The sequence below is a fragment of the Salvelinus sp. IW2-2015 genome, linkage group LG4p (assembly GCF_002910315.2).
Source record: "Salvelinus sp. IW2-2015 linkage group LG4p, ASM291031v2, whole genome shotgun sequence".
NCBI classification, from domain to species: Eukaryota; Metazoa; Chordata; class Actinopteri; order Salmoniformes; family Salmonidae; genus Salvelinus; species Salvelinus sp. IW2-2015.
The window spans coordinates 9,471,292-9,488,820 of NC_036841.1; the positions used below are offsets into that span (position 1 = coordinate 9,471,292).

The 17,529-nt window shown below is 40.9% G+C and overlaps 2 protein-coding genes across 2 annotated transcripts; both read left to right on the forward strand.

Annotated features, from left to right (window-relative positions):
- The first annotated feature begins 785 nt into the window (after positions 1–785).
- On the forward strand, positions 786–2,483 carry cbln20 (cerebellin 20). The gene is made up of 4 exons (XM_023978547.1): positions 786–843; positions 1,347–1,442; positions 1,575–1,715; positions 1,868–2,483. Exons 1-4 carry the CDS (start codon positions 837–839, stop codon positions 2,293–2,295), a joined length of 672 nt encoding a protein of 223 aa, XP_023834315.1. The 5' UTR covers positions 786–836; the 3' UTR covers positions 2,296–2,483.
- Positions 2,484–10,535: 8,052 nt separating this feature from the next.
- cbln18 (cerebellin 18) lies at positions 10,536–12,758 on the forward strand. The gene is made up of 5 exons (XM_023978560.2): positions 10,536–10,660; positions 11,329–11,434; positions 11,624–11,803; positions 11,911–12,042; positions 12,182–12,758. Exons 2-5 carry the CDS (start codon positions 11,332–11,334, stop codon positions 12,484–12,486), a joined length of 720 nt encoding a protein of 239 aa, XP_023834328.1. The 5' UTR covers positions 10,536–10,660; positions 11,329–11,331; the 3' UTR covers positions 12,487–12,758.
- The last annotated feature ends 4,771 nt before the right edge of the window (positions 12,759–17,529 follow it).

Consider the following 17,529-nt stretch of genomic DNA (forward strand, 5'->3'; position numbering starts at 1 on the left):
CTGTATAAATCTGTCCACTTAGCTTGCTTAAATAAGTTGCTGATATATCTAGATTTTTTTTAAATATATTTTTTAAATATATATTTTTAAATTTGTTTACTTCAGTTTATTTAGTAAATACTTTCTTAACACTGATTTTATCTTAACTGCATTGTTGGTTGAGGCCTTGTAAGTAAACATTTCACTATAAGGTTGTATACGGTGCATATGACAAATAAAAATTGATTTGATTTGATTGGCACTTGCCTCCTTATATAATAAGATGAACAGTTTATGACAGGAAACTCCTTAATCTCCACATCATAATTGCTGACCTTGCTCCACTCGTTCTGCCTCAGTCTATTCTCTTTAACAGCGTCATCTGCATTATTCCCCATTGCTTTCCATATAGGAAGATCAACACTGTTCTTATACAGAAACACCCTGACAATCTACTCCCCTTGCCTTCTGCGCTCCCCTCCCAACATGCTATGCTGGGAATGAGTTCACTGTTTTTCACCTCTCGCCCATTGCATCAGGAAAGGGTCCCCTGCCGACTACCTGACACTCTCTCCATCGCCCATTAACATACACAATGAGCAGGTGGAAGCTGCCTGACACCTGAAAACACAGGTAAAGTGTCATTGCAGTTCAATGGGAACTCCATGGTCCGGGTGACAGACAATACCTGTCCCACATATGCAGGAAACAAAGCCTGCCACTGCCCAGCCCACAGAGGACAGACAGTGGGAGGTGGCATTTACTCAGGGTTTATAGACCGAGTTCATCTCCTGGTGACAGTCTATCCATCCCATCCGACTGTCTGTGAACATCGACTGCCATCTCCAAGCTGCAAAATGAGAGGTGGGCATCTCTATGGTTTCCTATATGACAGGGAAGCATAACTGCAGATGTAGGCTCCAGAGTGGTTGAATGAGGACAGAGGAGTTAAGCTTTTGGTCTAGAGTAGCCAAGGGGGTGCACAACTCCTGTCCTGGAGGGCAGCAGTCCTGCTGCTTTTTGTACGGGGAAATGGGCTCCGCAAGGGTACAGTTATAAATATTACTMGAACATGCTGCTAGATCAGGTAGTCTAGGAAAGATTGAAGTTACATGTTTATACTTTCCCTATTCAAATACAGTCTGTTCGGTTATGAGTAGTGTTGATTCTCTCTGCATGCACCATTTGTCTAAGATGGTGTGTGACGCTGCAGGTGTGTGTACAGTATATGGAAGAGTGCATATTGTGGTGTAACTGTGTGCTTTACTCTGCTCTCTCCTCCTACAGGACAGTCCTAGAGCTGGGCTGTGGTGTAGGGTTGACTGGTATAGCAGTGTGAGTCCTGTCTCTGCTCTCTCCTCCTACAGCTATCGTACTGCTGTGCTTGCTGGGGGCCGCTCTGGCCAATGAATACAGCTGGAATAGCCCTGGAGAGACAACAAAGGACTCCAAAACAGAGAACTGTAAGGGATAGAGAGAGTAGGAAGGGGAGAAAGGGAGACACTAAACACACTGAGGATGGCAAACAGCGAGGAGTGTTGAGAACCACTGTCTAATCCTTTTTCCTGTCTGTCTGTGTGTCTGTGTCCACACAGTGTGTCTGGCGGACCAGGCCTCCTGCGGCTGCTGCCTGATGCAGAAGCAGATGTGGAGGATGGAGCAGTTTTTCAACATGAGTCTGAACGAGCTGCAGAAGGGCCTGGAGAAGGCAAAGGCCATGGTCAACAACGTCCGCGGTGAGACCACCTGACCGCAACCACTATCTCCACTACCACATCAACACCGGCCAATGTGTTACATTTTGACTGGAAACCAAATGGCTTGCTGTTATTTTGTCTCATTGTATATTCATTTCACTATCTTTCCCTCTCTCTCTTTCCATCTACAGCTAGCCGAAGTGCCTTCTCCGTGGCCCTGACCAACACACGCCGTTGCGAGGGCCCCTTCCGTGAAGCTAAGACCATTGTCTACCAGCACATCTTCGTCAACCTGGGCGAGGGCTACAACAACCGCACCGGCATCTTCACTGTGCCCCGCTCCGGTGTCTACAGCCTGGCCCTGACCGTGTACAGCGACTCGGGCGCCCCCGGCGCCAACCTGGCCGCTTGCGCCAGCCTGATGGTGAACGGGCGCCAGGTGGCGGGCTGCAGCGAGCAGAACCAGCAGGACCAGGAGGACAGCACCACCACGGTGATGGCCGTCCAGCTGCAGGCCGGGGACAAGTTGTCCGTCACCCTGCCCATCGGATGCTTCCTGTGCGACGAACAGAGCCACTACAACACCTTTTCCGGCTTCCTGCTCTACGCCACCGACTAAGTCTAAGCTGAGGCTGCTGAGGTTACCACACCCCACCACCTTCGCCCTGTCTTTAACTCCTTTGCCCAGTCCTGCTTCTGGAAGGGAACTTGGAGCTGGTCTTGAGGCTCTGTGATGAGTGTTTGATCAGAGGCCAGCTCCTCCAGTGAATGTCAATCAGAACCCCATTCATCTTTCTAGGACCAGAACTAGCCCCCCCCCCCCCCCCTCGTCTTGACCATCCCCCCAACAACTTTGGGTAACAACTTCTTACCCAATCAAGTTAACTGGTGATGTATACAGTGATGGGAAAAAAGCTGTTTGCATGTGTTAGAATTTTTTTGAAAATAAACCATGATTATACAACAAGTACTTGGTCTGTGTTCTTTTATCTCTCTCTGAATACAGTAGTGCAATAACACTTACTAATACTAACATTACTTAATGATCCTAAGGGTCCACAAATAGAGACAAACGTTTAATGTACTGGGATGAGTGAGGTAGAAGTACAGCCTCTGCGCAATGAAGATAAATGCCAAATGAGCATTTGAGATTTTTTTGAAAATGTTTCCATTTATTTTGGGGAGTCGACCGTAGAGGGTTATATTGACCCTATCTCGTTAACCTTTTCCTTGAATTAATCAAATGTGTCACAAAAGTGACGAACTCACCTCACCTCAACTCAACTCACCTTTGTATCTCTAAGAATTAACATCAAGACCAAATGTTCACACATTAAAAGAATACATTGTCCTCTTGAGTGAAATGGATTCATTTGACACCACTTTACYTAATCTGATAATATTTTTCAACTTGTTATCTGACCTCCGTACCATACATCTATGCTCAACACGTTGTCAGGGATGTACAGGCTAGGGGTGTACAGAGCAGTAAAGTTTAGCCATAAGCATTAATACTGTGGTCAGGTGCCACAAAGAGGAACTTAGGAAAATTACAAATGGCCCAGAACAGGGCAGCACAGCTGGCACTTAAATGTACACGGAGAGCTAATATTAATAATATGCATGTTAATATCTCCTGGCTTAAAGTAGAGGAGAGACTGACTTCATCACTACTTGTATTTGTGAGAAGTATTGACATGGTGAATGCACGGAGCTGTCTGTTTAAACTACTGGCACACAGCTCAGACACCCATGCATACCCCACAAGACATGCCACCAGAGGTCTCTTCACAGTCCCCAAGTCCAGAACAGACTATGGGAGGCACATGGTACTACAGTACATAGAGCCATGACTACATGGAACTCTATTCCAATTCAGGTAACTAATGCAAGCAGTAGAATCATATAAAAAACAGATAAAAATACACCTTATGGGATTGTGAAGACACATACACACACACATGCTAACATACTAACAGTGGTGTAAAGTACTTAAGTAAAAGTACTTTAAACTACTACTTAAGTCGTTTTTTGTGGTGTCTGTACTTTACTTTACTATCTATATTTTTTACAACTTTTACTTTTACATTCCTATGTAAAATAATGTACTTTTTACTCCATACATTTTCCCTGACAACCAAAAGTACTCGTTACATTTTGAATGTTTAGCAGGACAGGAAAATGGTCAAATTCACGTACAAATTCAAGAGAACATCCCTGGTCATCCTTACTGCCTCTGATCTGGAGGACTCACTTAAAACAAATGCTTCGTTTGTAAATGATGTTGTAGTCTGGCTAAAAAAAWAAATAAGTGCTGTCTGGTGTGCTTAATATAAACAATTTGAAATGATTTATACTTGTACTTTTGATACTTAAGTATATTTAAAACCAAATACTTTTAGACTTTAAGTCAAGTAGTATTTTACTGGGTGACTTTCACATTTTCTATTAAGGTATCTTTACTTTTACTCAAGTATGACAATTGGGTACTTTTTCCACCACTACTTACTATACACACGTCCACATGGATTTTGTGTTGTAGATATGTGGTAGTAGAGTAGTGGTCTGAGGGCACGCACTTAATGTGTTGTGAAATGTATTGTAATGTTTTTAAAGTRATAAAAACYGGTTATAACGGCTTTAATTTTGCTGGACCCTAGAAAGAGAGGATCCATAACAAATACAAATACTGTATCTATCTCTATTGCCATCAGACTCCACACTTGACAGATTTAACCTCAATGACCTCAGTGAATCAGAGATAATGTGARTGAAAATCCAATGAGGAGTCTGTTATGGACTAGAGTATAATTTGCATGAATCTGAACTATAGAGGTGAACAAGTACAATACAATGTGTATTTGGCTCAACAATATTGGTGTTCCTCTGACATATGAATATCTTCACAGTTTTCCTTATGTCACATTCGGCAGCACATTACTTAAATGCTATGAACTAGCTACATACAGTATGTAGCACAACCAGTTCTCGGGACTCCAACTATTATGTATATATCATATAGCATACACATTCAACGTACAGACAGGGTTGGGGAGTATGTAAGGGATTACAAAAAAACTGTAACCTGTTACGTTACCAGCTAAAATATTGTAATCAGATTATAGATACTTTTGAAAAACGKGATGATTACTTCGAGGATTACTTTTAAATTCGGAAAGAATGTTTGCGAGAAAAAAACCTCAATGACATTCAAATCAGCATTGAAAAAAGGCGCAAGTTTAAGTTTGTTCCACCTGAGCGAATCTGACCACACATCAGAGACCACTAGGATGACACACCAAATGCATTTGATGGATCGAGAGAAAAGAGCAGGAATAGGCTTTTGTAGGCTGCAGTCCAAGCTATGACTTCCAATGGTACGACTGCTGTCGGCATCCAAAGATTAACCAATTTGAATAAACGCTTGGAGGTAAGGATAAGAGCAGTGGAGTAGTCTACGGCGATACGGATATCACTTATTTTTTATATTTTTTCTTTTTTATTCATTTTAAAATACATTTTCATATTCATATACAAAAATCAACAACTTACATTGCTACATCAAACATGTCTAACAATACAAAACACAAATATTAACAATAAAATACTAAAACATACAAAAATATAAATAAAATAATTTAAAAAACAATTCTAATGCAATTGTATTCACTCTGAAAAAATCTCATTATAATGATTCAGGAAGATGATATTCTTGTTGTTATTCACTAGGGATAATGTCTTATTAACAAGATAATTAAATTCAATCAAAAATATGTGTAACTTGGTATATAATTCTGGAATTTTATTTTGTGTATAAAGTATTTACCAACAAGAATTTAAAAAATCACAATAACTTCAATGGTCTTGTTATCATTGCAATAGTAACATATTATATCCTTCATGTCAAAAACATGGGTAGTTTTCATAATGGTAAATAAGTATTCTGCAAGGTTTTCTCCAAATTCTGACACAAATATACATTCAAAGAACAAGTGAATCAGATTATCTTCTTTTTCACAGAAAACGCAGACATCACCAATAGCCACAAATTTGGACAATATAGAATTTACATGGATATATCTTATGTAGAATTTTAAAGTGCACTTCCTTAAATTAGTTTGGTATACAATATTTGTAAGGCCTTAACCAAGGTTTTTTAGAGACAATGTCAGGAATAGGGACGGCAGGTAACCTAGTGGTTAGAGCGTTGGACTAGTAACCGAAAGGTTACAAGATCGAATCGCTGAGCTGACAAGTTAAAAATCTGTCGTTCCGCCCCTGAAAAGGCAGTTAACCCACTCTTCCTAGGCCGTCATTGAAAATAKGAATTTGTTCTTAACTGACTTGCCTAGTTAAATAAAGGTAAAAAATAAGCATGTTCCTCTAGGCGTAAATTGGTTCTGTGAATGAAAAATGTGTCTTATATATTTATTACAACAAGATTTCTCAAGTAAGCCCACGCCTTCCAAACTGAGTTCTGGATAAACTTTGTGATCATCACCAAAGCTAAGATGACTTTTCATTAGTGTAGTTAGACCACTGGGAACGACTTTGATCACAGATATAAACTCTCTGAAAGGTATTGGAAACTCATTCAATGTTATAAATTGTTCATATGTAAGAATATTACCCCTGTTGTCAAAAACATCAAGAACAAAGTCAATATTCCTCTCATGCCAGCTGGGGTAGAACAATGACTTATTCCTTACAGTTATATCTGAATTATTCCACAAAATAGCTTTATGTGGGGAAAAAAATGTGCAGAAAACATTTTCCAGGACATTAAAACTTGTTGGTGAAACCTAGCCAATTTAGCGGGTAATCTTTCAGGAATATAATTACATTTCAGTAAAAATGTAAGACCCCCCAATTTATTAAACAAATTATTTGGAATGAAATACCATATTGCATCAGTATTGATCAAACATCTTTTCAACAAGTTGATCTTGAAAGTGTTATTTATGTCAACAAAACCCAACACTTCCAGACCTCCTTCAGCTCTTTTCTTACACAGGACTGACTTRTTTAGTTTGTGAGACTTATTTTTCCAGATGAAGTCAAGAAAGGTCTTATTGATCTCTTTACAGGTAGAGGGATTTACAAATAAAGATAATGAGGGGTACACAAAGCGAGACAGTCCCTCTGCCTTGGACAGAAGTACTCTCCCAAGTATAGAAAGATCCCTTTGTAGCCAATTATTCAATATATATATTTTTTTCTTAATTTTAGGAGAGAAATTAATATGTTGTCTGTTTTTTTTATGACAGATGTATTCCGAAATATTTAACACAGTCCTTTACAGGAATATTTTCTATTTCTTTATCATCGGAGTCATATAAACAAAAGATTTCACATTTAGAAACATTTCGTTTTAATCCTGATGCAATAGAGAATGCAYTGATAGCATTAAGGGCATGGGCGACCTGGTCTTMGTCTCTTAAGAAGAGATCGACGTGGTACATCGACTTGGGAAACAAAGATCTGATGTACCCCCTCGCAATGTCATCTTGCTCTTAAAAAATGGAAATACTCGTGGAAAATGGRCAAGGGGAACAAGTTTCTGAACGAGAAGAAGCTCCGCATCAAAGATGCTCTGATACCGCAGGATCAGACTGCCAGGGAGAAACTGTGGCCGCTTATACAGAAGGCACAACAAGAGGGAAAGAAGGCTGGGTTCAAGGGCCCACACGCGTTTATCGAAGGAAGAATGATTACTGGGTAACTCTGTTGACATGAACCATACTGGAACTGTGAGTACTGCCAAGAGTACATTTAATGTACTGCCACGAGTTAATGTACAGTGTGAACTACAATTTATGAACACTTGCCAACTCAAAAAAGGAGGAAAAAAAGAGATTTGTTATACTGTTAACCAACGCTACTTCAGCTGAGGGTAGTTTTCAGTCAGAGTAATCCTCTCAAGGTTCACTGTTTGTTTTATTGTTCACATTATTACTTCTGTTATCTAGTTTGTGTTCTGTCTTTTTTTAAATTCAACTCACTCAACATCGTTAGTCTGAATGCTCGGGGTTTGGGAGATCTTACAGAAAGGAAAGCCTTATTTTTATATTGTAAACGCAGTAAAGCAGATGTCCTTCTTCAGGATATCACTRATTATTGATATCTACACAGCGCATTGATGTGAATCACACTGCTGCTTTCTCATTTAGCTATTTGCGCCTCATGGATTGTGGTTGTTGTGGATGGCTGTTCACAAATCTAAATGTGTATCTGAACCCAATAATGGTTGAATTCAAMAAGTTTAAGCTGCCTATCAATCATTGTTTTTGAAACCAGTGAACAGCCTGTGAAAAATGCCTACTGGGGATTTTATTGCTCAATCTAATTCATGCTGATAAAAAATAAATCCATAGGCCTAATGGACACACGCTCAAAGTTGCACACTTTTTAAATACTTAAAGGGACATTCTGTAGTTGCTACATCAATTTTTGGACTTGACAGCCAATTTTTTTTCTGAGGTCTTGGCTGATTTCTTTTGATTTTCCCATGATGTTAAGCAAAGAGGCACTGAGTTTGAAGGTAGGTCTTGAAATACATCCACAGGTACACCTCCGATTGACTCAAATTATGTAAATTAGCCTATCAGAAGCTTCTAAAGCCATGACATGATTTTCTGGAATTTTCCAAGCTGTTTAWAGGCACAGTCAACTTAGTGTATGTAAACTTCTGACCCACTGGAATTGTGATACAGTGAATGATAAGTGAAATAATCTGTCTGTAAACAATTGTTGGAAAAATTACTTGTGTCARGCACAAAGTAGATGTCCTAACCGACTTGCCAAAACTATAGTTTGTTAACAAGACATTTGTGGAGTGGTTGAAAAACGAGTTTTAATGACTCCAACCTAAGTGTATATATACAGTTCCAACTTCAACTGTATATATATATATATTCTTGAAGAATATTGAAGAATATTCTTGAAGAATATAAGTTATAAATCCTTCATGAGTTTAGTTCAACTGTCACACTCCATGAGAACCCAAAGTATTAGTTTGTTTTACTCCAATGTTTGTAAACATTGTAAATGTAAACAAACACTGTACAGCCTCATAACATGGTTCAAACAATAATTGTTATATCATGGATGGTCAGTCCTTGCATCCATAGCTCTGTCAGAGGCGGGGCATCCGTTTTGGTATTGTTTCATCTSTAGATTTGCCCTTTGAACAGCTGCATATTATCAAGATATCAAAGTGTCACCAACACAAAGGTAAACAATAGGTCTACAGCAAATGCAGCAMATGGCATTCATTTTTTCACATGTAAATAGCACTTTCAGTAGTGGTCAAAGCATCAAATTCCATGAGCGCAGCATTTGTTTTTCAACACAAATCAATTGGCGGCAGGTAGCCTAGTGGTTAGAGCATTGGGGCAGTAACCAAAATGGTTGCTAGATTGAATCCCCGAGCTGCCAAGGTAAAAAATCTGTCGTTRTGCCCCTGAACAAGGCAGTTAACCCYCTGTTCCTAGGCCGTCATTGTAAATAAGAATTTGTTCTTAYCTGACTTGCKTGGWTAAATAAAKATTAGGGCTGGCTAATAAGTCTTCAGTTTTGGGGTTATGCTCAGACAAAATGTTTTGTCTAATCTATACWTCCATATTTCCAAGTCCTATTCTTGAAGATCAAGGGGTATAACATTTATTGGAATGACTGGAATTCTGATAGACTTTGATTTTTAATGTAAAGACATAATTTKATCGTATTATTATTTGTAGTAGAAAACGATGGGTTAGAAGAAGCCTACATAACCAACCCATAAAGTAAAATGTAACATCTGTATATGGCCAGCTATGTAAACTTTAACATTGATTTATCCTGCAATAGATGTCGTTCAATTGGTAACATACATTTTTGTCTTCTATCTTCTAATGCCTCTTAAGGGGAAAGTAATCTAAAAGTAACGGAACGTAATCAGATTACGTTACTGAGTTTGGGTAATCCAAAAGTTACGTTACTGATTACAATTTTGGACAGGTAACTAGTATCTATAACGGATTACATTTAGAATGTAACCTACCCAATTCTGCATACAGACAGACATACAATGCAACATTTATATAAACCTATACTGTATGTATGTGCATTTAAAAAAAGTCATTGGTAATCATCAGCAGCAGCAGCACTACTGTAAGATAGACCCTATGACCTCCCTGTTATTCTCTGTCTAGGGTCGCAGTTGGATGATGTTATCGAATGACATAAACCAACCCAATACTTTGACCTCCATTCTCTGATTCGCCTCAAAGGAAATGGATAGCATCTGAAGAACCGGGTCGCTCAACAGGGGACATGTGACAGTCAGCAACGCTGACAAAACAACAATCAATACTGTATATGATGGTCAACAATAAGTGGAGAACAGAAACTCTCTCCACCACCTCCGCCCACACCCAGGTGTGAGAACCAGGTGACACTATATCTGGGTCTCCTGATCCACTGATAATGCCTCTCAATGAGACAGCAATAAACCCACGTATATTTGGGAAACGCCATTCAAAATCCTCCATAACAATCTATTCAATAGTAGCACGAAACACTGTGTCCACTGGGAGTTTTAGGGAAACCAGACACCGGTGTCCTTTTAAAAACCTACCATTTTCACACAACGGCAAAGATGAGCTGGCTTCTTCCAGGACCTCTCATTCACACCCAAGGAAGAAACACTGACATGGCATTGTCTTTAACTTGTCACATGGGAGACTATTGAATGTGTTCTAGGTGCCCTCCGTTAGGAACCCTACTTCAGCCTGTGTTTTTGGGGTTGGGGTTTGTGTACATGAAATGGCCGTGGAGCTTTTCTCATCCATCTGCGGAAGGGTGGGTCCTCAGACAGGGAACCAATAGCACGGCAGCACCACCCCGCCTGCATTAAACTCCTACATAGTCTTAGAAGGATTCCCAAGTCTGCTCACCTACTGTAAGAACAAGGAAACAAGACGTGGGCTTCTTACAACGATACAGTAAGTACTGCCTTTCCTCCCTTCGCCCTCAGACTGTCTGGAGGCTCTCAGGTCTGGTGAGATAGGAGCTATGCAATGGTTATGGAATATACATAAAGCAATACGCTAATGATACTGAAGTTCTATATTGTCCATTTTGATGAGTGACCGCTTTGGATAAGCAAAAAGGCACTGTGTTGATAATATTTTACTTGAAATGTAAAAACCAATCCGATGGGAAAAGAACTGTAGATGAAAAAAAGTTTTAGAATGGGTGTAGGCTGCTTTAGCAAAATGCTTTATACGCAGAAAATAAKATCTGGGTACTGAGATCAACTATTGTTTACATGTTTTTATCAAAGATGGTGGAATGACCTATGAATATCAACCATTTTGCAGTTGACTAAACCAGTCAGGAAATGAAGGAGGTTGATGTAACTTTAGAGCACCATCTTGACGAAGCATTCTCAAAAAACTAACTAAAACTTCAGAGTCCTGAACGGGTTGAGTAGACTGTGAATGTTAGTCATCATGACCAGTGTGTGAACTACAAATATATTATGTTTCATGCAGCTGGTTCTCAGCAGAGAGCATAGCCATGCGATGCTTATAAACGTTTTCAAAAGTCTCTTTTCATTGTAATTTGAAGGTATGCTGTAGGACCAACAGTAACTGTCTATGTATTACAGATAATGAAGTTTGTTGCAGTGTCTGCTCTGTGCCTGTGGGGGGTGCTGTGCCTCTGTGCCAGTGTGAAGGCCATGGGGACTTTAGAGCTGATGCGGGATGCAGCAGGTAACAGAAAACCTCATGACGCCTCAGTTTTTTCTCTTTTCTTTTGTATGTTATCCACCCCAAACATATCTTAACAATCAAATGTAATGTCAAACTATTGGTCCTGCTTTGACAACTTTTGACCCCTACTCTCTGCCTCCCTCTACCTCCCCTCCCACCTTCCTCCCCTATCCTCCCCACTGTCCCCAGTGAGCTGGACTGGGGCCCTGCCCTGTGGGACGTGGGACTGTGAGTGTGCTTTCAACAGCCAGCGGGGCTGCTGCTGTGTGGCCAATGAGATGAGTATGCTGGAGGACCACACCTTCATGCGCATGGTGGACATGTGGGAGCAGCTCACCCGATTGGACAACGACATCAAGGAAGTCACAGGTACTGGAAAATACATCTGTTTCCTAGTTTGATTAAGTCAAATCCCTAATGTTCAAGTCCCAGGCTTCTAACTTCTTCTGTTCTCCTTCCCTCGTTCTGTGACTCAGGCAACAATAAGATTGCGTTCACCGCGGCGATGAGATCTAGAAGCGACTGCTTCGGGCCCTTCACTAGCAACGTGCCAATCCGCTACTACGCCATCTCTCTCAACCAGGGCAATGGATACAATGACGCTCTGGGTAGGACGCCACACTGCGTTGTCGCATCATTTCCCCACATACTTACTAGATAAATAACATAATACAAAATAAAACACACATACACACACTCACCCATTCACACTCCCTCTCCATCTCCCTGTGTGTGTCCTCTATCCAGGTACCTTCACCTCCCCCCGCGCTGGCCTCTACTCCTTCTCCTTCACGGCCTACTCCAACGTGGGCGTGGACGGCGAGCGTCTTTACCACAAGGTGCAGCTAATAAAGAACAACGAGGTGGTGGCCTCTGTGTGGGAGGACAACCGGGAGGACACGGAGGACAGCGCCACCCATTCGGTGCTGGTGTCTCTGCGCCAGGGCGACCAGGTGTACGTGGAGCTGCTCTCCGGCAGGAGTCTGTGTGGCAACACCAAGGAGTACAACAGGTTCAGCGGATACCTGGTCTACCCCTTCACACAGGAGTAGAGGACAGAGTTACACACACATGAACACACACATGAACACACACATGCCAAAACAAACATGAAAACACACATACATGCATGAATGCACACAAATATATACTGATATGGCACTCACACACACATAATGTTCCAGGTGTGTGTATTGTGTGTGTGTGTGTGTGTGTGTCTGTGCACCATTGTAACCAATGATATTCCATGTGCAGTTAAATTCAGACAGTCTGCCTGTGAAATAGTATTGCTTTGAACAAAATAAAAGCTGATTTGTTACATGAAGCAGGACATGTGTCATCTTGTGCTGTTTATAGTTTTTTTTAATGGTCCTCCACAGGTGTAGTCTCATAGCGTCTAAATGAATGAATCTCTAAATGAATGCTGAGTTAATGAATAATAATGGTACGTATCACCAAATAGGCATACAAGTGGATGATAATGATTCTTAGGCTAGCTAACCTACGTGTTATTAACATTGGCTTGTATTTTGTTGTAGTTAGCATTATTATTTTGAATTTAATCAGGGTTCCCACAAGTCAGGGATTTTCTGTAATATCATGGCATGTTTAAATGTGCATTTCAGACTGGAAAAGTAATGCGATTTAATAGAATAATTGCAAAAAAAATGGGAATTGTAGGTCCTAATACGGATCACCGTTTGAAAATGAAATAAGCCTATCTTGTATTTGCTGTTGTTTTATCACACTGCAATGCCCATTGTACTTTTGGTCTTTGTCTTAAAAATTCTTATTTGTAAACGCAAGTCAATTATTTTTTTTATGTATGAATGGGAAACCTGTTTAATAAAGGCCACCAGTCCGTTTATTTAATACAAAAAAGTGAGATCAAATTTAGATGAGACCGTAAGCGTTCAGCTGCTTGGGAATTTTGGTCAAAAACCACGCCCGCACATTTACTTTGACGATAGACGCATAACGCTTTGATTGGACAGCAAAATGATTGTGGCGCGCGAAAGTCAGATCAGAGCAGGCTTCCTCAGGCAAGGGCTGCAGTCGAAACACGTTATTTTTACCCCCTCACGTTATTTTTACCCCCTCAGTCCTTGCACTATCCACTTTCCCTCGGGGGAATCCCCGTCGAAACCAGATGCAGTTTGATTGCCATCTTAAGTGGAGGTCCAATTCACAAACGTTACCCCCTCTTTGGTCACTTGCGAGGTTGATATGACCCACAATTCAATGCAAATTGTAGTCACATGTCAAACTCTGGTGGCTGTGAAGTGTCAAATGTAATCGACAAGGCTTCATTTTCAGCATGTCAGAAAAAAGTATGAAGCTAGCTTGCTAAATATATATATATATACATAGATTTTAGCGCTGGCAAATTGGCTTAGTCTCGTAGTGAGGAGCCTATAAAACTTTGCTAGATTCATAAACATTTTTTTGCAATTCTGAAATGTATTGGAATAAATTACCAAACTATAAAACTAGCAAGCCAGCTATGGGTAACTGTAGCTAGCTACCTGACAGGAGTGCTGGCTAGATACGTTAGCTTACTAGGTACATTAATACTTGTGAAGGATGGTTTTGTTCTCTTTTTAACAAAAATATATGCCTTATAGAAATAGGACATGTTAATCACAAAACATAGTGTGTTGCTAACCCAGCTATTATAGTGTTGCACAAACATAGCGGGAATGCAGTAAGGCTGTTGCTAATCTAGGGTGTCGACTGTGCTAACCACAAGGTTGAGACAAGATGGAAAATTACTGAATAACAAGAAAACAGGAACTGAGCAATGTAGCAACCGACWACTCAGCTCAATCTTCACAACAAACACTTCTGGATCCTGTGTGCTGTGAGGCTGGGACCAGCCTGGGCACCACCGATAGGCTAGCAAGTTTAAACCACGCTAAGCCTCTACTGTGACAGGCCAACTCTAAAGTTGGAACTACCTCTGTCGCAGTATAAAAGAAGYTGTCTGTACTATTTCAGTCAGTTCTCTGCTTTACCCTGCGTGGTGATACAGTGAACCCGTATATACGAAAATTGCATTTACCATTTATCGCTTGTGTTAAATAAAAATACTTAAAGTATATTCGGTGACTCTGAATCACATGTTATCCTGATACCAGATTTGATTGACGCAACCCTTTACATACTGTAGCTAGCTACCTGACAGGAGTGCTAGCTAGATACGTTAGCTTACTAGGTACATTAATAGCTTTAGATTGGTTGTTTTTAAGCTCAACTTCAAGATTTCCTCCAAGGATGTTGCCTCTCCGATCATCACTCTCCCTCACTTGGGCAAGGGACATTTAAGGTACACTCGGATGTGACTATGTAAAACGTAATTCAGGGTTTAGGGCCGAGGGCTGTCTACTTTGAGTTTGAAACGCAGCCAAGGTGTCTTTGCTGCAAGTTTTGATCAAAACGGTAGGATAATGATTGTAGTCAATAACTTAAGTTTGCAAGTTAAGCATGTAACAAGAACACGTGTTGTAGGCTGACATTTGAATTAGGTAAATAGGATTTACATGGGGGAAAGGTGGCAAAGCTCTTGGGAAAAGCGCAGGTCTCGCTCTAAAAAATACTTGTTGTACTCCTCCATCTTCGCCTTCATCAGAATGAGATCAAACAGAGAAATGGAAAATATATTTACATTGGCTACAATAACAATGACATTGGTATCAACCAACTGTGTGAGTGTGTTACAGTTCGACATGTCAATTCATTGGTGAACAGTGCCATGGTGCTGCTGAAATGGTTTGAGACCCTTTGAGATTGGCAGTAGCCTATTTCAGTAAAGAATATGTCTTTATCTGCCTAACCTCGTCCCCCAGGTTCTTGCGCGAGAGACAATTATATACAATTATATTCATAGAACTCACTCTCTGCTCAGATCAAAGCAAGTGGGACACATTGTGATGCTTCATAGTTGCCATTGTAGCATTGTTGCGTCATGCTTAGTACACTGTGGAAAGCAGATAAATTGTGAATTCTGATTTCAAWTCTCACTGGGCACGCTAATATTGGGATGACTTTTCAGTCTCTCTGGTGGATTATTACCTGAATGAATTATGTTCTTTCAATTTCAACATCATTGGACAGTTTGAGCCTGTGATCTTCACCATTGGCACAGGTAAGAGTGAAGGTGGGTATGATTGTTATGTTGTTGCTTCTCCCATTTCTCTGGAGGAGTTTTACCAATGTGTTTTGGATTCCACCACAGTGATTACAAACATCAAATCATGTAAAGTAGTCTACATAACAACAACTTGATTGGAAGGCCTGTTATAATCCCCCCCAAAAGGGTTAAAACCTCTACAGGATCGGTGTGTCCCCCCCGCGGGACGGTTGAGCTAACGTAGGCTAATGTGATTAGCATGAGATTGTAAGTAACAAGAACATTTCCCAGGACATAGACATATCTGATATGGGCAGAAAGCTTAAATTCCTGTTAATCTAACTGCACTGTCCAATTTACAGTAGCTATTACAGTGAAATAATACCATGCTATTGTTTGAGGAGAGTGCACAATTATGAACTTGAAAATGTATTAATAAACCAATTAGGCACATTTGGGCAGTCTTGATACAACATTTTGAACAGAAATGCAATGGGTCAAATGATGTCAGACAGAAATCAGCTTTGATTGAATAGGCCCCACTGTAATTTTATCAGCCACCGCAGATACATAATACACTTACTGTGTACTGTTTAACTGTTGACTCGTTTTGACCACTAGAGGGCACATGAAACCCCAAATATGATTTTTCCTGAAATTGAAAAAGAGCAATGAGAGATGTTGAGCTAGAGAGATTATGGGGGATATTGGATGACATACTGTACATGTCCTCTGATGTCATTGTGTAACCCTGTTGTCTCTCACTGCTTATCCGAATGTATTATAAACCAGTGAGTGCCTGGATGTAAGCAAACTCCTCCACTCTTGTAAACTCCCTCTAACGTATGACCCTACACACACGTATGCATGCACGCACGCATACACAAATGCCAAACTTCCACACACATGCTCGCTCCCACACACATGCACAGGCGCACGCACATACACACATCATTTTAAAGTCTCAAGAGAGTGTGGGGGTTTAAACAGACATGGCAATTATTCCAGCGGACTGGGATTTAAAGTGAATGAGAGGATGCTGTGTTGGCATGATAATATGGATACGGTTACAGATCCGTCTTGTTTCAATAAATGTATTGATGATTATTGAATGGTAATAGATACAATACGTAGCAGTATGTCGAGTTTACCTGTATTCGCGCGGGGACATTGTGAGGCGGGAGCACTGGGACGAAGAAGTAAGCTTGTACAACAGCATTCGGGCTCAAATATAGTCCGTTGCGGCACTGAGTAAGAGAGTGGAGAGGTCATGCGTCTCGTGCTTTTTTTGTGAAGGATCAGAGGTCAATGCCACATTTTGAGCTTCTATAGGACTTTTCACAATGCAATAACCAGGTATTTATATGTAACTATCAGTGGCCGTGTGGTTACCTACCACCCTGGAAGATTGGAGGTTCGATCCCTGGTCGAGTCATATCAAAGACTCTAAAAATGGGACCTGCTTGGCAATCAACATTAAGGAGATGTATTGGGGGTAAGGCCCTGATACAGACTAACATCCTTTCCAGGAGTTGTACTTGTACATTAAAACTGCCTCACACAGCAAACAGTAGGCTACTGCCCAATGGGCTATTCTTGCACGGACAAAGCTTACTTGTAGGAGGGGCGCYTCATGTCGTGCCAGGCTTTTTTCGCTATGCTCGACTTCAGCGGGTTGATCTTCCTGTCTGGTTTTGCGCCCCCTCTGGTTCGTGTGGTGGAGATCTTCATGGGCTATACTCAGCCTTGTAATCGGGTAGTAAGTTGGTGGTCTGTTGATATCCCTCTAGTGGTGTGGGGGCTGTGATTTGACCAAGGGGMMGGGMTWWWWRCRMSCRMGGATGGCCCTGTCCAGGGGTATCGTAGGATGTGGCCACAGTGTCCTCTGACCCCGTCTCAGTCTCCAGTATCTATGCTGCAATAYTCTATGTGCCGGTGGGCTAGGGTCAGTCTGTCCTATCTGGGG